Genomic DNA, 21,987 nt, shown 5'->3' with positions numbered 1-21,987 from the left:
GTTCAAATGCTGAAATGGTTGTCTTAACTGCTGTATATATTTTTTTTACGTTTTAAGCTTTTTTTTTCTTTGTTTCAGCGTTTGATTTTGAGGGCGGGGGGTTAAAAATACGCTACAAGCTTATCCGCTGGTAAGTTTTTCGTAAGAAATGGTATTTGGGTAACTAACAGGGCTGCCACATGCAGCGCAGCACTGACTCCTCAGAGCGCCGGTGCGGCCCTGAAAGAGTACCGGTGTGAACTCATCAGGGCTAAGGTTCCGCCACTCGCTCTTTCAGCTAACGTTACATGTTTTGTGTGGCCGCTCTGGGCCATGGATTCAGCCTCTTGCCGTAGCACAATCTTTTTATTTTCACCAAGCTAATAAAATCCACAACCTGATTAAAGAAACAGTGGCCAGATTGGTAAGTCGTCTTCTTAATTTACGTTGGTTCTGTTGGAGCTGGCAGCTAAGTGTTTGTTTTTTTACACAAAACCGGCCGCCGTGGGTTAGCTGCTCGCTAGCTTCCAGCTAGCTAGCTAACGGCAGTTAGCTTCAACAGCGAAACTGACAGAAGATGTATGTCATGTCAAAATGTAACGTTAGCTAACATAGATTTTTTTTAGCAGACAGTGAGTCGACTGCAATTTAACTTCAGGTTGGGGTTTTCAAAATTCACTGCCAAATACGACTGACGTTAGTACGGTTTAAAATGTAAAAAACACAAGTACCGGTGTTTTTCCCCAGACTGGGTAGTTGAAATCCGAGAACAAAGCTCTATTGTAGGCTTGCTAACGATAACTGATCACATTAACGGGGCTAGGTGCTTTAATATTTCACCAAAATTATTACCTACTTAATTAAAATAATTGTTAGTTAGTAACCTGCATAGACAAAATAGGGCCGTTCCGTGTAACTTTGGAAGCGGCAGGCGTAACGTTAATTTTTTCCATTTGACATATTTCACATAGTAACACAGGGGCCAAGTTAAGGCGACGTTTACTGTTCAACGGATGATTTTAGCAAAATACAATGTGTAAAATAGACCCCCTTCTTGTACAGGCACACCAATGGTCAGATTTACTGAACATTTCGGTTGAACTCCATTGGTAAATATACTTCCATCATCCCTTTCCCGAATACAGATGCCCCTAGTAGATGGCAGGTTGACCTGTGATAGTGTTATTGTTCAATTGACCCTTCAGCTGGTGAATCGTGCTCATGCATTTAAAGCATATGGATTTCCCACTGCTTTTTGCATCAAACTAATCGTTTAACCAAAACTGAAGGGTTAAAGGAAATAATGTATTCCCGGTACTTCATCCGCAGTGGTGGGAGAAATATCCAGCTAACGGATGGGAGATTTAACATGAATTATGAAGTGCCAATCTGGTCTGGAGATCTGGCTATATGGCTCTAATGCTTTGGAGTCAATATTCTTTAAGGTCTTCATGAATGGTTTTTGTTTTTCTCTCTTGTTCTTGAGGCACATTGTAGTCTCAAGGATGATGCAATAGTGAAAGACTGGAGAACGGTTCCCTAGTCATGAATGTCAACATTAGTTGGCAAAGTAGAAGGAAATGTACCCACAGAGTTTCATATGGGGTTTTTGACCATGTTTACTATGTTAATTTTCAACTTTTAAATGATCTTAGTACTGTATTTTCTACATAGGTTACGTTATTGGAGTGAGGCGTGTTGACCGGTGAATGCATAGAGTCAAGAAGGTAAAACTTTGTGAAAATACAGAGGGTCTCTGGAAAAGGTACAGTATAAGTGTCATGTTATCTCCTACAACTGCTTTGATGCTTAGGAAAATTGATAAATAAAGACTCTAACCTTTCCGTTATAAGACTTGTAAAGTGCCAGGGTGTCCAGTTTCCTGCACCTCTCACAGTGTCTTTCTCATGTGTACATCCAGCTGTTTGACAGTGGGAATGACGGCTGTGGACGGCCTTTCGGACAGCACAGAGGTGGTTGAGATGGAGGATATCCCATCTCAGTTCTTTGTGGAGAAACACTCTTGGGAGGGCCTCCGTGACATTATCCACTGTAGCAGGAAGTACTCTGGCATGATCGCCAACAAGGCTCCCCACGATTTCCAGTTTGTGCAGAAGAAGGATGAGAATGGACTCTACTCCCACCGCTTGTACTACCTCGGTAAATTGATTCAGCTTCTACTTCTCTATGCCACTCCTTTGTGCTCTTTTTTTCCCCAGACCCCATTAATGTTCTACCCGCTCTAGGCAGCAGAATATGATTGCCTAATGATATTGAAAATAAATCCCTGTGTCAGATTTACCAGTTGTTGTTGAAATTGTTTCTTTCTATGTGCTCACTAGGAATGCCTTATGGAAGTAGAGAGAACTCATTACTCTACTCGGAAATACCCAAGAAGATCAGAAAAGAGGCCCTCTTGGTGTTGTCATGGAAACAAATGCTGGATCACTTTCAGGTGAATTCCCCTATTTTTCTTGGCTGTGCAGTGCCAGTATCAAAGAGATAACCAGTCTCTGAGGGTGTGGCCAAATCGATTTTCTAGTAAACTTAGCTATAAACCAGGGGAGCCCACAATTTTTCAGCTCACAAGACACTTTTCAATTGACAAAGTCATGTCAATTGTTTTTCCAATGGCAAGCTATATACCAGCACTGCCTTTGCGATCGAACGATCTGTCACAATCTACCTATTGGGCACCCCAGGTATAAACTATGAGAGGAATGTGTGTTTGTTTGATCTGGGGTGAAGCGTCAATTGAATGTGGTTGTGTTACATGTATTTCACATTAATAATGCAAACAAACAAACACGGCAATGTATTCACCGAACCTAACTTGTCTCTACTTCCATCTGATACCCTCTTTCTCTAAGGCCACACCGCACCAGGGGGCCTACTCTCGAGAGGAGGAGTTGCTGAGGGAGCGTAAACGTCTCGGAGCCTTTGGTATTACATCCTATGACTACCATGCCCAGACTGGCCTGTTCCTCTTTCAGGCCAGCAATAGCCTCTTCTACTGTCAGGATGGAGGCAGCAATGGCTTCATAGTGAGTACACTGGGGTTTTTTTGCCTTCAATTTGGAATAGTTAGATACTCAGGACAGATTTCATTCAGAGAAAAATCTACAATTACATTCCATGGTGAAGCCGTAATATGTGTATTTATCATAATTGATATACATGTGGAATCTGTGTTACTGCTGTTCTGCTAGTGGTAACATCTTCATGTGTATGATCTTTATCATCATAAGACTGTCGCGGGAAATACTAAATACGCTGCGAGGCACCTTTCAACCCATGCATACATGTTTTTTTATGTTTGGGTTCCGTCTCTCAGAAGATCCGGATCATTTTCCTTGCATCACACCGTTTGCCTTAAAGTGATATTGTGTATTTTTCTTTTAGCAGTCCGCTCCTGTAAAGCCCATGGAGATCAAGACCCAGTGCTCTGGGACCCGCATGGACCCCAAGATCTGCCCCGGAGACCCTGACTTCATGGCCTTCATCAACAATAATGACCTGTGGATTGCCCACATTAAGACTGGCGAGGAAAGGAGACTCACTTACTGCCACAAAGGTCTGGAGGCAATTTTAATGTCCTGCAATAAGTTGCTCTGCATTCTTGAATAACCTCTTTAAATTATAATCGTGTCATGAATTACAGATCTTACAAATCTTTTATTCATCTCATATAAGATAATAACATTTAGAGGCCTTTGAAGACAAATGGACACTTTATTGTATAATTCTTTTACATTGATGCACATTTCATTTATTTTTTCCCCCCAGGGGTGGATAATGTAAAGGAAGACCCCAAGTCTGCAGGTGTAGCAACATTTGTCATCCAAGAAGAGTTTGACCGTTTCACAGGTTACTGGTGGAGTCCCTCAGCAGTTGAAGGTATTTTTTATGCCTTTTTAAAAAATCATAAACATATGCAGATTAATATTAACTGTATAGCTTTACCTCCACTTTTAAGATTAGTTCACTTTGAGTTTCCATTCACTATTTTCTGTAGACCCTCAATGTGTTTTGTTTATGCTCCTGTCAGATTCTAACGGAGGTAAAACAGTGTACCTTCTGTATGAAGAGGTGGATGAGACGGAAGTAGAGATTATTCATGTCCCATCTCCAGCGCTGGAGGAGCGGAAGGCGGACGCGTATCGATACCCGCGTACAGGTCAGTGCGGCCCAGTCCACACTGTGCACACACACAGGCTTGGAGCAGAGACACGTAAAGGAGATTTTCTATCATTTTACGTTTCCCCTACGTTCTTACTTTCAGGTAGCAAAAATCCCCAGGCTACCCTCAAACTGGCAGAGATCAAGACAGACCACCAAGGAAGAGTAAGTCTTTCACTACCCGTCTTTGTCTTTTTCGCTCTTCCAAAATCATATTTAAGTGATCCCAATGTGTCCTTGTGGTTGTACCTGCAGATTGTGAGCACACAAGATAAAGAACTGGTTGTTCCCTTCACCTCCTTGTTTCCCGGGACGGAATACATCGCAAGAGTAGGATGGACGAGTGACGGCAAATAGTGAGTGTTGCGGTCAATGGCTCTGTTGACTCAATGATGCCGTCGTTCTCTGAACAAACCACCAAGGGTATAAAACCTGGTATCAGGACCAGTACTGTGACACAAAATGGGATACATGTGGACAGACGGGACAGCGGTTTGTATGTTCAGATTTAGTGAAGTGCTACCAATATTCCCCGGCAACAGGATTTTTTTCTGGCTTTAAGATTCATATGTTGTTAAAATTAAATAAATGTCTTTGTGCATTGTTTTTTCTACTAAACTGAACCTGCACTGAACCGTGTCTCCCGCAATAAGTCACCAATTGAACTTTGGCTGGAGAAATTGCTTATGTTTATGACTTTTCTCTAGTGGCTGGGCAGTGCTGCTGGACCGCAGTCAGAGAAAACTCCAGCTGGTCCTTCTGCCTCCAGCCCTCTTCATCCCCGTCACGGATGACCCGGCTCAGAGGCAGGAGAGTGTGGAGGCGGTGCCCAGTGACACGCAGCCATACATCATCCACGAGGAGACCACAGACGTCTGGATTAATGTAGGTCTTTCCACACAAAACACTTGTTTCCCTTAAAACTCATGTCCAATTCCTATGATTGTGAAGGGTTCAGTAACGGACTGTTCTTCTTTTTTGTGCAGGTTCATGACATATTCTATCCTTTTATTCAAACGGCAGAAGACGAGTTCACCTTCATTTGGGTGAACGAGTCTAAAACCGGTTTCAGCCATCTGTATAAAATCACATCCTTGTTACAACCGGGCTGCCGCCGTTGGTCAGAGGGCTACCAACACATCGAGGGTAACGGACTCGGCATGCCCCTCCATTTATTTGAAATATTCCTGTAAAATAATCATGGTTTGAGTCATTGTCCCATGTGTCACGATGCATGCTGTCTGTATTATCCGTTTTCTCCAGGAGACTTCAAATGTGCAATCAAGGAGGAGTTCACACTGACCAGTGGAGAATGGGAAGTGCTGGCCAGACATGGTTCCAAGGTTAGACAAAGTCTATCTGACTTGATTAGATACATCCACACCTATAAAAGATATAATGGTATTCAGAATACACCCAGAAATAATTTGGACATTTGAGCACGTACGTACATGCATACGTACATGTTGTGTTTGCTCTACTCCAGCTCATTGACTCTTACATTAAACAATGATGAGCCTTAATTAGAGGGTGTTTTCATCTACAGCGGTTAAAGGGCTTGTACCTTTGTGCATCATTGGCTGCATTTTCAAAATTGGTTCTAAAATACTACATTGTTCATTCAGTTTGTATAGGATCACCCACAAGCCCCATCAAATGCAAAGACACCAAGTGAACCTCTTGTAATCTTCAAATCTGTATTTAAATCCAGAGTGGTGAACTGGGGGGTTCCTGAATGTTTGTTCCACATGACATGCTAGGGTTTGACATTAAAACATGAACTCAGCTGTTCTGATTTGTCAGTGGGACTCTTTATCCTACCTGTCAGTATGATGCTTCCTCCTTAGTGCTGTTGTTGGTTCATTGTCCTTTTAATTGTTTCTCCTTTTGTTAGATTTGGGTGAATGAGGCATCAAAGTTGGTGTACTTCCAGGGCACCAGAGACACACCTCTAGAGCACCACCTCTACGTGGTCAGCTACGACTCACCTGGAGATGTGGTCAGGCTAACCAAGCCTGGCTTCTCTCATAGCTGCTCTGTTAGTCAGGTAAACTATTTTAAGTTTTACATCACAACATAGAATATAACTAAATCCCAAAGAGCGACTAAAGAGGTAAAACAACTTGGGATTTAGTGTGAGAGCTGCAAATAGGAGGAGGGGGGGGGGGGGGGGTTCCACATAGTATGTGGCTCCTTCTCAGCCTTTCCTCTCCTTCTTTGTCAGTTCTATTTTTTATATTTGAGATAATTCTTTATTTTCTTTAATTATTTTGCACCTCTCTCTTATTCTGCAGAACTTTGACTTTTTTGTCAGCCACTACAGTAACGTGAGTACGCCTCCGTGTGTTCACGTCTACAAACTGAGCTGCTCAGAAGGTGATCCACTACACATGGTACCTGAATTCTGGGCCAGCATGATGGAGTCACCAGGTAAACAGGATGTGATGTAACAAACACTGTAGTTTCTTGATTGATTCGATATGCAGAGTTTGTATCTCAGTTATTGGGCTCTTTCGCTGTGGGGGCAGGCCGTCCAGGTTTGAAGGTTCTCCGACCGTCTGTGCTTTTATTTTTGGATCAACCGAGCCGAGTCTGTAAGGAAAAGGTGCTGTCTGGCTCAGATTATATTCCAGGACAGTCGGTACGGTGCGTAGTCGCATCCTGCAGACAGCCATCAGATAATGTGCTCAAACACACATCCTCCAGTGCGGTTTGTGTTTACCAGGAGTCAGAAGCTAATTCTGCTTACAGGTGTTTTCCCGATGTCGGTAGTTTAGGGGTCAAAGAGTGACTTGAAGTTGGAGGTCATTTTCAATGGAAGCCGGCATCACGAAGCTATAGATTGACCCTGAAAACGTTTCACTGCGCATCCCACTACAAATCAAAGTTTAGCTGATCAAGCTCAAATCATTTGTTGAAGTAACCAATGTTTTGTTTTTGTTTGACCCTGTTTATATCAAAGCAAAGTATTTTTCCGATCCCCAATGCTAAGTATTGACTTACCATACATTAATGAGCTTGACTAGCGCTTTAACAGCTTGGTGACCGTGGAGCTGTCGCTGTTGTCTGATTTGTTGCTTAATGTGCTTGTTTCCAAAGTTGCGCTAGGAGTTGATCCCTAATAGTTTGAGAACATGCTAACCTGATGAACACGTGTTAATATGTTTTCCAGGTTGCCCAGGAGATTACAACCCACCGGAGATTTTTGACTTTCCGGGGAAGTCGGGCTTCCAGCTCCACGGGATGGTGTACAAGCCCCACAACCTGCAGCCCGGCAGGAAACACCCGACGGTTCTCTTTGTGTACGGAGGCCCACAGGTTCGTGGATACATTCGGTTCAACGTAGGATTGGGAGGTTTATCATATGGTTGTGTTCACAAAATGTAGCTTCAAATCCAAATTACAGTTAAGAAACATAAAAACAAAACATGGACGACAAAACGTTGTGTGCGTGTACAGGTGCAGCTGGTGAACAACTCCTTCAAGGGGATGAAGTACCTCCGTCTGAACACGCTGGCGTCTCTGGGCTATGCCGTGGTCGTCATTGATGGGAGGGGTTCCTGTCAGAGGGGCCTGGAATTTGAAGGAGCACTGAAAAACAAAATGGTAATTCAATCGAGTTGGCCTGAGGAAACAATTCAAACTACACGTAATGGATTGCTGTGAGGAAAAATACAACGTGCACATTTGCCAAGTTCTTTCATACTTTCTCTCCAGGGTCAGGTGGAGATTGAAGACCAGGTGGAGGGGCTGCAGTATGTGGCAGAGAAGTTTAAATTTGTTGACCTGAGCCGGGTTGCCATCCACGGCTGGTCCTACGGCGGTTTCCTCTCTCTCATGGGCCTCATTCAGCGCCCCAATGTCTTCAAGGTAAGGACGCTTGGTCTTCCTTCAGCCCTTCTTCTCTGCCCTTCTCATTTGTTCTGTCCACAAGATGAGACAGCTTACCTTAGTGATAGTTTAAATCACTGCAGGATGCACTTAAAACTGAATTTGTTGCTTTATTCCAGAGGTGTGATATCTCAGTTTGAACCAGTGATGTAATTGCGGCTCATGTCCACATGGTGTCTGTGTTGCTTAATGTGTTGGCTCATATTTGTTACTCAGTTTGTATATTTAGATAGTTACCTGATCTACAGGAATCTAGTTATATTATTAAATATGTTAAAGATACTGAGGTACTTACTATAAAATGATTTAGTAAATCTAAGCAACCCTTTTCCTCTTGTGAGCTTGTTTCCAGAGTACTATTTTTCTAATTTTGTATTCTTTTCCACCTGACTGTATTGTGCTTCCCTGGCAGTTGGCTATTGCAGGTGCCCCGGTGACTGTGTGGATGGCGTACGACACGGGCTACACAGAGCGTTACATGGATGTGCCGGAGAACAACCAGCAGGGCTACGAGGAAGGCTCGGTGGCTCTGCACGTGGACAAGCTGCCCAGCGAGTGAGTGCACACAATTGTTACTCAAAGCAATGTAACCACATGTCCTGTGTAACAGCATAGATGTTGGTTCGTTTGTGTCAGGTCAAGTTTCAATCTAGGAAAACCCCTGAACTATAGTAGATGATTTGGGCGTGCCATTCTTTCAACATGTATTTATGTTGGTCTCATTATTACTGGACCTAAAATGTGACTTGTGAACTTTGAACGTTTTGTACTGACAGCCATGATTTGTGAAAACATGTCGATACTGTGACGCGGTTTCTCTCTTTCAGGTTAGTACATGTTGGGGGTTTATTCCCTGCATTGCTGAATAACCCCTAACCCGACAGCAGTTATTAAAATGTATAAAGGTGCAGTTAAGGTATTTAATGGCATGTTTAGTGTAGTTATGCCTCAGTTGTAGGAAGGAAGGAAACCCAGAGGGCCTGACAAACAGCATGTTGGAGCACTGCTCTACGATGCTCGAGTGGAGCTAGTCTCTGACACTCGGCAGCTGCAGTATTTAACCGTCAACTATAAATCTGTGAAGGCCTCTCCCCTTTAAAAAGCTCTAGGATTAATAGTTGATGGATTATTGGGTGTGATGGTTGTCTCATTATTCCAAACAGGCCCATCGTATTGTAACCATGTGTCCCTTCTCATTGCAGACCCAACCGTTTGCTGATTCTGCACGGGTTTTTAGACGAGAACGTGCACTTTTTCCACACCAATTTCCTCGTGTCACAGATAATCCGTGCTGGGAAGCCCTATCAGCTTCAGGTTGGCATCACAAGTCTTTTGCTACTTAACACCATTTTAAAGTTTCCAAATGAATACTTCACATTAGGTGGACATTTTTCATCATGGATGTGTTAAAAAAATGCACAAAACCAACAGCAAATGTGTTTTATATATTGCATTAAAGCACTCTCATGTTAAATGGTAGTAAACAATCAATGTCAGTGTTTCATGCAATATTGCCACTTGTATGATATCCTTTTTATCATTTATCACAAATCAATCTATAATTTGGTTCCCGTTTTCAAATCTTTCAGGTTTACCCCAACGAGCGACACAGTATTCGCTGCCCTGAGTCTGGAGAGCACTACGAGATAATGCTGCTGCACTTTCTACAACAATACCTCTGAAGTGAGACAACAGGGGAGAAGTGAAGTCTAGTTTCCCCCTCAGTCCTCCTCCACCCCTCCAGCTCAGCGCCCATCTTTACTCTCCCTCACCCCGATCTCTCCATGTGTTCACCCTGTCCCCGAGAGCGTGTAAGACACCATGCAGCCACCGTCTCCTTGGAACTAGTCACGTAACCTTTCCACTCTCGCTCGCTCCATCTCACGCTGTTACTTGTTACATGATCACTCTGTCTTCTCCATGCCCCCCCCCCCCCCCCCCCCCTTGTGTACAGTCTTGGGTATGGGTTACGAGCACAGAGATTCGGTGTCCCACCCCGAAAGCTGGACAAAGACAAGTATACATTTTAGCAGGCTGCATCGCATTGACTCATCGCTCACCCACGTCCTCAACTCTGCAACCATGATGGGTTTTGGCCAAAAGTTATTGTGTAGTCCCCCCCCCCCCCCCCCCTCCCCCGCCACCCGCCACCCCCCACCTGTTTGGTTCACTTGAGTCAGTGGAAGGAATGGGATTACAGTTCTTGAATATGAAATGGAAGATATACCCATATTTACACACTATACATTGTAACATACATACAGGCACACATTTGCAATAGCAATTCATACTGAGAGTCAGAACTCACAGTTTGTGTAACAATGAAGAAAAGAGGAACACTGGGACTCTTGTTTTAAGCGAGTGTTGTTTAAAATAAAATATTTTATGGAATTTTTATTCTTTTTTTAATTTTTTTCATGCGTGCTACCATGAGATGGCCGCTCATTGATATTTTTCTGCAGTTCTTTCCCCTCACATTACATTTCTTTGAGATGTCTGCTTGCCTTCTTAACACATAATTTATATTTGCCAAAGTACCTCTTGACTCTTGATCATACTGGTATGTCCTTTTTTTACTGCAATAAAGACAACAGGAGGGTGAGCACTGGAGTCTTACAACAGCTTTGTACCACCGGGATACAATTTGTACATGATAATGAATAAATGTATGAATCAACCACATGCTCTCTTTTACTGTGGTTTTATTAATTAGAGTAGCTACAAGTTATGCATGTTGTACGATTGAGGCATTCATTTTATTTTTTTTTCGTCGTGACACACACAATCTGGTGCAACGTCTCAGTTCTTGTAAACCTTTGTCACGGCAAATGGGCGTGTTTTCCCAAAATCTGCAACTACCTGAGGAGAACTTTGTAAAATTTGGAGAACGGGTTAGTCTACATTTCTCTCTGCAGGTAACAGGAGATGTCCCCAATGAGGCATAATGATGGCAGCCAGCCATCGAATTTCCCCTGCTGCCCCGATGTGCAGGATGAAGAGGTCAGTTCAGAGATCAGGTGTTAGAGGTGGATCCCGAGCCAGCGGATCAGAAGGGATGAAACACTTTTAACAGTAAGCCCACACAAAGAGTCAAAGTGGTGCACTGAGAAATCCAAGTTGACACCTCGGAGCTCCTGGAGTTTGCTTCCACGTAATATGACTAATCTGTTAAAAAGATACAAGAGATCTTCCTCGTGTGGCTCGATATAAAGGCTCTACTGTGCGGGTTTGGTGCTGCACGCTGTTTCTAAAGAGGTCTCCACATCGGGCGGCTTTGGTTCGATTGATAAGGAGCGACATGTTGAGATGAACAGTGAGGATTATTTCCCAAATCCTAAAAAACAATCAATATACAAATTGTTTTACATGTAAAACATCAATCTGGGAACATTTAACTATTTGAAATATTTTCCTCTAGTAGCTGGAGCAGCAACCTTTGTTCATTTGAGGATGGTTAACTTGTGTTTGATATAAGAAAATGTATTTTGCTTGAGTATGAGCTGATGAATACAGTATGGACTATTAATATATAACTATTATGACTATTTTGCAGTATTGGAACACTATAGTATACCAATATTTTCATAAACCCTTCCTGTTGTGATATTTTATGTTTCGGTTCCAGTTTGGTTGTCAGTTGACTGTTTTATTCTGGCTTAACGATCTTAAGTACCAGTTGCTAACTTGTGGATCCTGCTAAAGTCACACAGAAGAGACAGACAAAAAGCCATACTAGTTTAAATCAGTTTTATTGGCTCACCATGGCACCAACAATGGTTAAACTCTCTTAAAAAAACCTTTCACATCAGGCAAACACGACAAATACATTATAAATTACAAACAAGTACCACCAGAAATATATATTTATATATTGATTCTTTAACATTAAATACATTTAACAGTAACAAACCTTCAAGTCACACAAACAACAGATAATGTCACACGTATTGAAAAAAAGTCAATATGACTTAACATCAGCAAAATCTCCACACAAGAGATTTAAGTCAGTGAAGAATATGCATCATTTGATTCAAAATTGCAGACAGAAAATATTTTATACAAAAGGCTGGAGCGGTTTTCATCGCCCCACCAACGTCAGTCTGAACAGTTGTCTGCATTGCAATCCTAGTGAACAGTGATTTATTACATTACATAATGCTTTCAAACATAAATCCCATCCATCTACGTGGGAAACGACTTAAATCAGTACTTGGTCCGCACCATTTTGTTTTTTTTTATCCAACTGCGTTTTCACTTCACCATCAATTCTTTATCTCTTTTGAGCCTTTTACTTGCTACAAAACCACATTCAAGCTGAACCGCAGCCCACATGCACAGTTGACACAGTTGTCTGGTGACGCGTCTTTACTTGTTGGAAATGTTTTGTGGCCTCAGAGCACAGCGGATGGGTCGGGACTCGCCCTGCGATTCCCTCCTGACAAGGGGCCCCTGCTTCGTGCCAACAGATGGTTCAACAGATGAAAAACTTTCCACCAAGTTTTTATTCGGCCTTTTTTTCCGCCATCTGTGGCTCCAGATGCAGGGGAGGAATCTGCTTGTGTCATTAAATGCGAGGTATTTTTTTTCTGGTGGGAGCTCTACCTCACAGTGAGATAACCAGGCAAATGGAAACCTCTCACTCATCAACCAAGCACAAAGAAAGAAAGAAGAATAGTCCAAAATGTACATCTTTCTCCAACTCGTCTTCGTCTCCACTTCTTTATTTCTGTCTATTCTTTATGACTTGTTTTCGATCACAGCCGGGGCGATCATCATCCTGCTGGACTTCAGCGGGTAGTAGCGGCCCCTCCAGGTCTTCCAGAAGATGCTCTGCTTCCTCTGGTCCCGCTGCTTTGGAGGAGGGCTCTGGAAGTATCTCCCGTTCAGGTTGGAGCGACCGCAGTTACTGAACCACCAGCCACCTAGCAACACAAAGAGGACAACATCCGGTCAGGTGCACCGTCCCAAACTGGCCTCTAGAAAATGCACCGAGGGAGGCATTTATGGTCGGGATCATCGGCTACAACTTACCGGAGAGGTGCTTGGCGCAGTTGGTGTCGTTTTTCTGGTCGTTGTCTTGGTCCCCGGTGGAAAAGGTCAGGCCGGCCGTGGCGTCAGTAGCCAGGGAGCTCTCCAGGGGGCTGAAGGCGTCTGCCTTCTGGATCTTCAGCGAGTACTTGGTGTCCTCTCCACCCAGATGAAAGGGGAGGCGGACAGATGCGATGTCTCCACTCCAGTCGGCGAGTAGGATGTCGAGGATGTAGCCCCCACCTTTGGCGATAGAGTGGATCTTTTCTAACCCCAGCCAGAACTCTCCTAGAGGAAAGGTGCAGAGAAATGTACCCAGTTGAGACAGTGATTCTACTGTGTCGACTTCTCTTGGATCCGTTATCAGCGATAAGATGCTTTTGGGAGATGGATCCTGCCGTCTGATGCAGTGGTTGTAAAACACAGTAATGTTGTGTGAACTAATCTGGACCTGCCTCGGCCGGCTAGCTCCTGTTCAGTTGGTGAGCGTGAGATCAAAGTCGAAAGAGCATTTACCATTCAAGCTGCCAAAGCCGGTTTTGTAGGCCTGCCATAGCTGGTCAAAGTCCACTGAGCCGTCAAGACGATTTTGGATCACCGTCCATCCGCCATCTGGACAGAAAGACAGAAACACAATGATTAGAACAAGTTGTGTCAACCAAATAAGCAACCTTCAGTTGGTGAGTGATCGTCAACGTGCAAAAAGCTAACTGAGAACGACTCAAAGGGCAAAATGTAAACAGAGTTTCACTCCACTTACCAGCTGTCATCTCACAGAACACCTTAAAGGCCTCAGCATTTATTGGCTGGATGGTGTAGACCCCACTCGTGCTCTCTCCTCTCAGGAACAGCTCGTGACAATCTGATGCCATCTCTAGAAGAAGAAGAAGAAGAAGATGGTAAGACAACCAGGTCCTTTAAGGCCCATTAATCACAACACAATGATTGTCTTTCGGCCGTGCTATTTACACGACACATTGAACACACAGGCTTGGCTCAACCTCTACTCGCCTGAACTCTGTTGTCATGACGAAAGTGAAAAATGAAAACCCAATCCAACTTGTTTACTCTGTCCTGCATTGATAAGTTCAGAGGAAGCTCTCAGCAACACGTTTGTCTGCACTGCGATTGTTCGGAGTGAGCTTATCTGTAAGTCTGCCGATAAATGTGTACCCTAGAGACACAGAGACAACTTGTGTCTTGGTAATAAATATAACCTTTGTCCCAGTTCCCAAGCAGTCGTTCCTGTTTACGGCAGCCCTGCCTTCCAGGCCACTACCACTACTGCCTTGTGCATTCCTCAACCCCCTTCTCCCTGCCTCCAATCCCCCTCCTCCCCGGCTCACACACCTCCCTCACATGCACAGCAGCCAGTCGGTGACGTAGCAGTGCATGGCTGGTGCATGGCTGGTACATGGCTAGCGCATGCATGGGGAGTGATCAGATGGGGAGGGGGTTAGGGGGATATTGCAGTAAGGCAATAACACAAAACAACTAGACCACAGGGACAATAGCATCTCCCCAGTGATCCTTTTCTATTATGGATGACATCATCTTGTGAACATCTTCATACCACAAACAAAAAATATATAGTTTTTATCTTGTTTCATACATTCATATATTTGCCTACGTATTGTTTTAATGGGAGCACACCAGCTGACCGCACAACCACAAAAACCCATTGTGTGCGAGCTCCTTTGCCTGGAGGTATGACCTCTTGGTTGCCAGTTGTGGCCTTGGGGGTCAGAGGTTTTCCTGAACTTTGGCACACTTCTTATTCATTACAATGCGAGGGAAGGTGGAGGGGAGGCTGTGCGTTGCGGTGGTGGGGGAGGAGTGAAGAGGAGGAGGGATGTCTGACTCCCTGACAGATCTGGGGGAAAGGTTGCTCATTCTTGAGGGGTATACAAATGTTTGTTTTGCTCAAAAGCGTCCTAAAGAGGGGAGGAGGTGAGTCGTGAAGACGTAGCGGATATCTGTACAAAGTTCACAGATAAATATAGACTATTATTTTCCCTCCTTTTTTCTTGGTTCAGGCACATGGGCAGTAATCTGAGGATCATTGCATGCTAGATTTGTACAAAGCCTTCCCACCCCCCCAGAGCACAGAAATGAACGGTGTGAGTAATCCCATTGAGCTGTGAGACTTGACTGAACACTCAGTGACAAGTGAACTTTCCCCCAGTTGAAGCATTGCCAAAGAAGCTTGTATCTTTCCTCATTCTTTAAATCCAGCTGATGCCAGTTCTCTGACATGTAAATTGTGATTTTTACTGACTGACTGGTCTCAATGGTTCTGTGTTCACCTTTGACCCACTTCTCATCTCATCTCATCATCAGGCATCAACGAAATAGAGGTTTGACTCTATAGTGTAACTTATTCCACAATTATTCCATATATGCTCATTCAAATCTGACGTGCATACATTTTTGTTTAATCCAGCTATTCGCCATCATGAACTGACTTCCAGTGAGACTGGTTTGAAGTGCAAGGTAAGTAAAGTCCAGATGAAAGCGTTCATTAGTCACGTTCAGATACAGCAGATCGAAGCAGCAGCAGCATCATTTACTGCCTTTGGTAGTAAGTGTAGGCCACAGGATGACGGGCACTAGACTCAACATATTCTGGCGTCACGCCGCGCAGAGGAGCTTGTCCCAAATTGATTAGCTGGCTTGATTCTAATTGCCAGTGATGTAAGCTTCTTTATAGCCTCACTAAACAGATGGCCCGCCACATCGGGCGTCGGGTTCCCTTCGGTCGACTTAAGACAGTGTCAGAAGGGGATTTCATGGCTTTACTTACCGGCTGGTGAGTCGCGTTGCTCGGCGACGCCACTTTGCGCGTCACTGTTGCTGCTGCGCGAGGACGCTCTCTGTCGTGACTGTTGAACCTGGGGGGGATTTACGTAACGTGAGATTGCGGAAGAATTGACACATTGTGCATATGCTGATGGTTAACGCAGTGTCGTTTTATTTGTAAGCGGTTTGTATGGCAGCCTCACCTGGCTGTGAAGGGTCCTGATGCGCACGTTCTGCTTGTCAAGCTTCTCCTGCTGTAGTCTGATCCGCTCCATCAGATCGTCAATGCGTTTGTTCTGAGCCTCCAGCATCGGCTGACAGAAAAAAAGAAACAAATACAACACGTTTTTAAAGCATTATCGCTTTTAATGACAGGGCACCTGTGCGTAAAATGTGCCAGATGCGTCGTGGAACTTTCGAACACATCAGCAGAATGAGCACAACAAACACGCCACTTTCAGGGTTTTCATTAAAAAACCCGAGCCTTGATCTCGCCCCCCCCGGCAAACTCTTTCCACTTTTGCCATGGTGTCCTTATGCGTTATGTAACGCGCAGAGTGGGTTTCCACTTTAAAGCCTTTCGGACTCACAGTCGTCATTAAGCGAGACATGGAAAAAAGAAAACACAACTAACATAAACCACTTCCACTGTGCCACGTGACCCTAGAAATCTACAGGTTGTAAAATGGGCCAGCTGGGAAAAATCATGCACACATTCTCAGAGGCTACTCGTGCAGATCTCTTTGTGTGGGAGCTTCTCAGACGTTCCTGCACGTACTGCACGTCCTGCCTCAACGCCAAACCCACCACCCGCTGATTGCCCTTTGTACCTTTGGCTTTAGTTGCTTTGAGCGTCACAACAGCCAACGGTGCACGTGTAATGTACATCCAGCCTGTTGACCATCTGCTGCAGCAAACCATCAGTTTGTACTCTCTGAGATCTATCTTGGATTCAGGAGTAGGATACAAAATAAGGTTTTGCATACAGTAGGGACCCTCATTTAGCTCCTTTTTTCTCCCATACTAATTTCACTTCCCTTACTTTAAGATGTTCGGCCTATAAAAAATCTTCACAGTAAATACAAAACAAAACAGAAAGCCAGAAACCCGCATTCTCACCTGTATAATATGAGCATCACTGTTGTTCTTGGCACCAGGTTTTGTGTCAAGCAGCGCAGAGTCTCCCTGAAGCATGATGTCCAGCCTCTCCTCCAGCCGGCTCATCCTCTCGCTCATGGTCCTCCTCTCATGCTGCATCTCCTCTGCCTTCTCCCTCAGCTCCGCCGTGACATTGAGCAGCTGTCCCTCTCTGTCCTCCAGCCCGTGGGCTCGAGCCTTTAGGGCCTCCCCCTCCACTCGCAGCTTCTGGCTCTCCTTTCCCAGCTCCGTCACTGTGCGGTTAAAGACCTTCAGCTTGGTGGAAATGTCCCTCATCTGGACCTTGGTTTTGTCCACATGCTCCTTCAGGCCCTGGCCCAGCTGCAGGAGGCCATGAGCGATGACGTTCACGTCATCCCAAGCTGCGTACTGTACACGCTTCTCCTTGGCACCACTGCTGGAAGATGAGCCCCCTTTCTTCTCCAAAGGGAAAGCTATGGCCATGAGCACCACCAGGCACAGGGTTAGAGTTGCCAGTGTTGTCTTCATTGCTGCCGTTGTCCTAAACTCTCAAGATGATTTTTTGGAATAGTGTATAATATCCCGTTGTAGAGGTTTGCAGTTGATAGTTTTTTTTTTTATCTGGGAGCTACGTATCCTGACTGAATAATCAGAGCACCTCTGTTATATAGTTTCACAGCCCTCAACTCTAAGCTGTAAGTAGCCTGCCATTGGCCGGCGTAGGAGAGGGAGGGAGGGGTGCAGTTATTCTCAGGTTTCTGTCCCTCCTCCACCTCCCTGTTAACTATTCATGTCAGAGGCGAAGGAGGGACGTAATACAACAAAAAGACAGGCATTCATCTAGGCACTGTGGCGACATCATCTAGATTATAGTTTATATCCCCAGCATTCCAACTAATGTATATTTCTGAATTCACACAAAGTAGTGGTTTGGAATAAGTGCCAAAACACCTTCCCATCAGATTAAAATTAGCTTATAAAAAAACCCACAGATTGTTCTGAAAATAAATAAAATAATAGATAGTCCGAAAACATAATACATTTGGAGACTTGTACCGTGATTTACAGTAAAGGGGCCTGATTTGCACTGAAGTCCTAAAATACACACTACAAAAGAGAAAGTGAAATCCTACACCACATATGCTGTTGCGTATGAAAGATACATTTCCAGACCTTAAAAAGGAAGATTCCTATAAATGGCAGGGGAGAAGTTGAGCCTTTTCTACTTCCTGGAACCTCACTTTATCGTGAGGTAAATTCCTGTGAGGAAAAAAACCTGTGTATGAATCAAATCTGTATTAACAAGGAAACTGCACATTAAGACTGAGAAAGAATACAGGCAAAATATACAATCAATGATTATATTCTTTTACCGTAATCCAAGTGACTTCATAATATAAGTTATATGTTCTCTGATAGATAAACGGATAAACAAATAAATGGATAGATCGACAAATGGATGGATGGTTTTTTTTTTTTAATACCAACATAAAAACAGTTTGTATATGATTCTGGGAGACGAATGAAGTCGGTGACTTTGTCCAGTAGCCAGGAGAGGAATATGCATCCAATTTGGCCCGAGGTGATCTTCAGCAAATACCTACTGCTGGGGAGACGTGTGGACTGTGGGAATTAGGGGAAAGGTCACAGCACACAGAGTGCCCACATTATGTTTTTTTTTCTTTTTTTCTTTACAACCTCCGCCTTGAGGCTTCTATAGGCCTTGCATGATCTGGTCCTGGAGCCAGACCACAAAGAAGGAGCTGCTTTAACCCTCTCCTGTCTGCAGCCCAGACTAAGTAGGTGAAAGGTAACTGAGAGACTGCTGGGAGGGGAAACCCAGTACAGAGTCTGGAATGTAATAAACAGGCATTATTATTTGTGAAAGCATTGATGGAGAAGGGTTTCCGCCCTGCCCTGACAACCTATTGTTTCCCAGTTACAACACTTTATGACTCAATCTTTACATTTCAAGAAGAGCTATAAGGTCCACACGGTGCGATTAGATTTCTATCCACTACAGTGATGATTTGTTTTAATTTCAGTTAGGGTTCAGTTAAGGTTATGACTGGGTAGAATAGGTTTATATATATATATATATATATATACAAATATGTGCTGAAGAAGGAGGTAGGGCTAAGGGGTTGAAAGGTATTTTTCCAGTGCAGGTACAAGTAGGAACACGGCATCTCAAGAAGACAACTGCTTCTTGAGATTAATTGAATAGCTGTCAAACTTGGTGACGCTCTTTTGCACAACGGTCCTGATTATACATGTAAAAAATGTTCATTTCTTATAGAATTTCATATGCACATTACCAAAATCCAGCATGTCTGTGAGCTGGGCGAATAGTACGGGCCTGGCAAAATAACAGCACCCCTTCAATTATTGTTGCTGTTTTTCTTTAAGGAACGTTAAAGATAGCGATATAAAATATATTTGAGGTCATTCAGATGAATTACAGCTGGTTGTTTGAGGCGGCGATGAAGTACATTTCGGGTTTCTAAAAGGATTGTAAATCAACTGCTAGGTTGCAGTTGAAATGAGTAAAATCCAGTTTGACTCAGTTATTTTCATGCTGTAATCGTGGGATGACTCATAGGCGACGTGTTTCCACCATTCGCGTGAAGACAAAATTGCACCATAATTTGACAACACACTGCCAGTCAGTGTTTTAAACACCTGTGACTCATTTGTCAGGTAGATGAAGTATTCAGCTCTTTTACTTATATATAATTATAAATAATAATAATAATAATATAAATTCAATAGTTTTAAAAGTACGCCACTACAAGCAATAGTCCATCATTGAAAATGTTACTGAACAAGTAGCATTGTGTATTTAAAGTGTCAAAAGTGGGCAACAAATCATATAAGAAATGAAATAAGTAAATCTTAAAGTGTCACACAATGGAGAAACTAGAGCAGCAAAGTCAAAAGTCAGTATATAACAAAACAAATACATGAAATCGTCAAACAGTAAATGTAAAATAAAGAAATTAATCTGAATATCCTTTCAATACCCGTATTGCATCGTAGCCAAAAACAAGAAGCTCAATAGGCTCATTGTATTGACAGAATAGACTAAATATTTTTAAATAACATGCATGTTTTACGAGAATCTGTCTCACGTCCTCTCATTCAAACTCTCACGCCTTTGCTTTCGTCTGTACCTCATCATAACCGCATCCACACCTCCCCACAGCTGCTTATTCCATTCTCTAAAATGGCCGCTCCCATCCCTGGCCGCCGTGGTAACCTTTTACCCAGATTCTAAACACAGCACATCTGTAAATCCCAGTACAGCCCCAGACGTAGTCATGTAAAAGGTGAAGGGAAGAGATGGAGAAGGCCGTCACACCCTTCTTCCCAGGAACAAACTGTGATCTGTGATCTTTTCCAATTGGGACTCATTTTATACTCCCATTTCTTCTTTTTCATATAACATATTTATATAAGCGACAAACCTACGAGAAAGAATTTTGAAGACAAAACTGAAGGGAAATTGGAGGAAAAAGGCTGCACACAATTCTATTGAAATCCCAGCATATGAATATCTATATAGGAAGCCTCAATATAACATCTCATCCATCATCACATTGGCCCTCATGACATTATAACATTAAGCCATGTCGTGTTGATGTGTCACCTGCTGCCCACCTCACTAAATGGATTAAGCCAAATGTCACCTGTATGTTCCTCATTTCACATCTCATGATAAATTCATGAATGCTGACTCGATCAGTGGGGGCTCACGCTGAGTGAATGAAGGGCATGACTGATGTGTAGAACAATCAGTCGGGATGGACACGTCACAGAGTTATCATATTGCGTATTCGTCCCACTGTGGGACTATTGAAGGAATATCTTATCTTCTAATGCCAGGAGCCTGAATCTGTTAAACCTCAATGCAACGCAGCTTTGCTAATTATTCTCTCCTTCTAATGAACCATTGGCACTGAAGGAACTGTTTCACACAAAGTAAGAAGTTACGGGATAAGCGGAATTTATGGTATTAAAGAAATCCGATTGATCTGATAAACTATGATTTCAAGTTTGCAAAAAAATGTTATTTTCTCTCAAAAAAGGAATCAAAGACCGGCATGGTGGCAGATAAACGGGTCCTGATGCCCACCGTGACTGCCTTCAACCAGTTCCACTGTGTTATGAACATCAGCCAGCCAGGTAAGACGCACTACTGCCTCCCAGTGGTGCTCAGCGACTCATATATATATACAGTATATACACTTCATTTTATCACTGGGACTGATTTGCTATTGTTGTACCAGCAGCCAATTGCTGAATATGACTTGACTTCTGTGTCAAGTCATATTCAGTAATTGGCTGCTGGCAAATACATTTTTAATTGTTTTTCGTGAGACGAGGTTGGGATTCATTTGACTTCAGAGCAAACCGCAGGCTGAGAGGATATGAGAGATTTCCTATGAGGACTCAGACATACTGTGGTTGTCCCTCTTGGCATTAATATCTAGAGACTTCAGTTCCCACACAAATGTTTGACTTCTGCCTTTTTTTTTTAGGACGCTTTGCGTCCGTTAAACATCTTTAAAGATCATCATGGGCTTTGCTTTTACAACATCCGGCACAGATTGTTCAATTTGTTCTCTCTGAGGTCAAAACCAAAGTCACGCAAGACCACGTGAAACAAATGTGCCCCGGTGCCCTGTTTGTGCAGCTGACTGTAATCAACACACACACATGCACGCATCTCGTACTTGCATGCATAGATGCGCGGTGGTGTCCTGTCCTTGCATCTCATGCTCGGCGCACACGTTCACAGACAACGTGCAGCGTGATGCAGGTGAATGTGTTCCCGTGGTTGCCTCTGCCCTCTGAGACAGTTTTACTTCTTGGGGCCATACAAGCAACATTCTCCTGCTGATTCATGGCCCAAATACATGCTCGCTCCTCCACACTCTTCATGCTGTTCTGTCTGTGCTTCCACTGCCCATGGGCTCCATGAGTGTCACA

General features: G+C 43.5%; 2 protein-coding genes across 4 annotated transcripts; one reads left to right on the top strand and one right to left on the bottom strand.

Moving 5' to 3' along the window:
* Positions 1 to 151: 151 nt before the first annotated feature.
* Positions 152 to 10,651, top strand: LOC119209411 (dipeptidyl peptidase 9-like). 3 transcript variants are annotated; one of them, XM_037458744.2, is made up of 21 exons: positions 152 to 403; positions 1,654 to 1,744; positions 1,901 to 2,139; positions 2,322 to 2,434; positions 2,850 to 3,023; positions 3,385 to 3,553; positions 3,766 to 3,876; positions 4,028 to 4,156; positions 4,262 to 4,323; positions 4,414 to 4,514; positions 4,866 to 5,043; positions 5,145 to 5,304; positions 5,422 to 5,501; positions 6,053 to 6,205; positions 6,453 to 6,588; positions 7,331 to 7,476; positions 7,618 to 7,764; positions 7,876 to 8,028; positions 8,462 to 8,604; positions 9,252 to 9,363; positions 9,639 to 10,651. In XM_037458744.2, exons 2-21 carry the CDS (start codon positions 1,689 to 1,691, stop codon positions 9,729 to 9,731), a joined length of 2,655 nt encoding a protein of 884 aa, XP_037314641.1. In that variant the 5' UTR covers positions 152 to 403; positions 1,654 to 1,688; the 3' UTR covers positions 9,732 to 10,651. The 3 variants fall into 3 exon arrangements, with proteins under 3 accessions (XP_037314641.1, XP_037314640.1, XP_037314642.1); XM_037458743.2 differs by having other exon boundaries at positions 156 to 403; positions 3,382 to 3,553; XM_037458745.2 differs by lacking the exon at positions 152 to 403 and having other exon boundaries at positions 1,654 to 1,706; positions 3,382 to 3,553.
* A 1,130-nt stretch (positions 10,652 to 11,781) lies between these two features.
* Positions 11,782 to 18,348, bottom strand: angptl4 (angiopoietin-like 4). The gene is made up of 7 exons (XM_037459124.2): positions 16,996 to 18,348; positions 16,080 to 16,190; positions 15,881 to 15,968; positions 13,838 to 13,951; positions 13,594 to 13,689; positions 13,081 to 13,365; positions 11,782 to 12,971 (listed from the first exon to the last, which is right to left on the bottom strand). The coding sequence occupies exons 1-7, from the start codon at positions 17,521 to 17,523 to the stop codon at positions 12,787 to 12,789; spliced, it is 1,407 nt and encodes a 468-aa protein (XP_037315021.2). The 5' UTR covers positions 17,524 to 18,348; the 3' UTR covers positions 11,782 to 12,786.
* Between the last annotated feature and the right edge of the window lie 3,639 nt (positions 18,349 to 21,987).

The sequence above is a fragment of the Pungitius pungitius genome, chromosome 15 (genome assembly GCF_949316345.1).
Source record: "Pungitius pungitius chromosome 15, fPunPun2.1, whole genome shotgun sequence".
Taxonomy (NCBI): Eukaryota; Metazoa; Chordata; class Actinopteri; order Perciformes; family Gasterosteidae; genus Pungitius; species Pungitius pungitius.
Note: the sequence above shows the minus strand (reverse complement) of the source record. Positions and strands in the feature narration are given on the sequence as shown.

Coding starts and splice junctions, on each gene's coding strand:
- LOC119209411 (XM_037458743.2), top strand. CDS start 1,689: ATGCATAGAGTCAAGAAGGTAAAACTTTGTGAAAATACAGAGGGTCTC. Junction 4,515..4,865: donor TGGACGAGTGACGGCAAATA/GTGAGTGTTGCG, acceptor ACTTTTCTCTAG/TGGCTGGGCAGTGCTGCTGG. Junction 7,765..7,875: donor GAGCACTGAAAAACAAAATG/GTAATTCAATCG, acceptor CTTTCTCTCCAG/GGTCAGGTGGAGATTGAAGA.
- angptl4 (XM_037459124.2), bottom strand. CDS start 17,523: ATGAAGACAACACTGGCAACTCTAACCCTGTGCCTGGTGGTGCTCATG. Junction 13,952..15,880: donor GCAACGCGACTCACCAGCCG/GTAAGTAAAGCC, acceptor TTCTTCTTCTAG/AGATGGCATCAGATTGTCAC. Junction 13,366..13,593: donor CGGCTTTGGCAGCTTGAATG/GTAAATGCTCTT, acceptor CCTTTCCTCTAG/GAGAGTTCTGGCTGGGGTTA.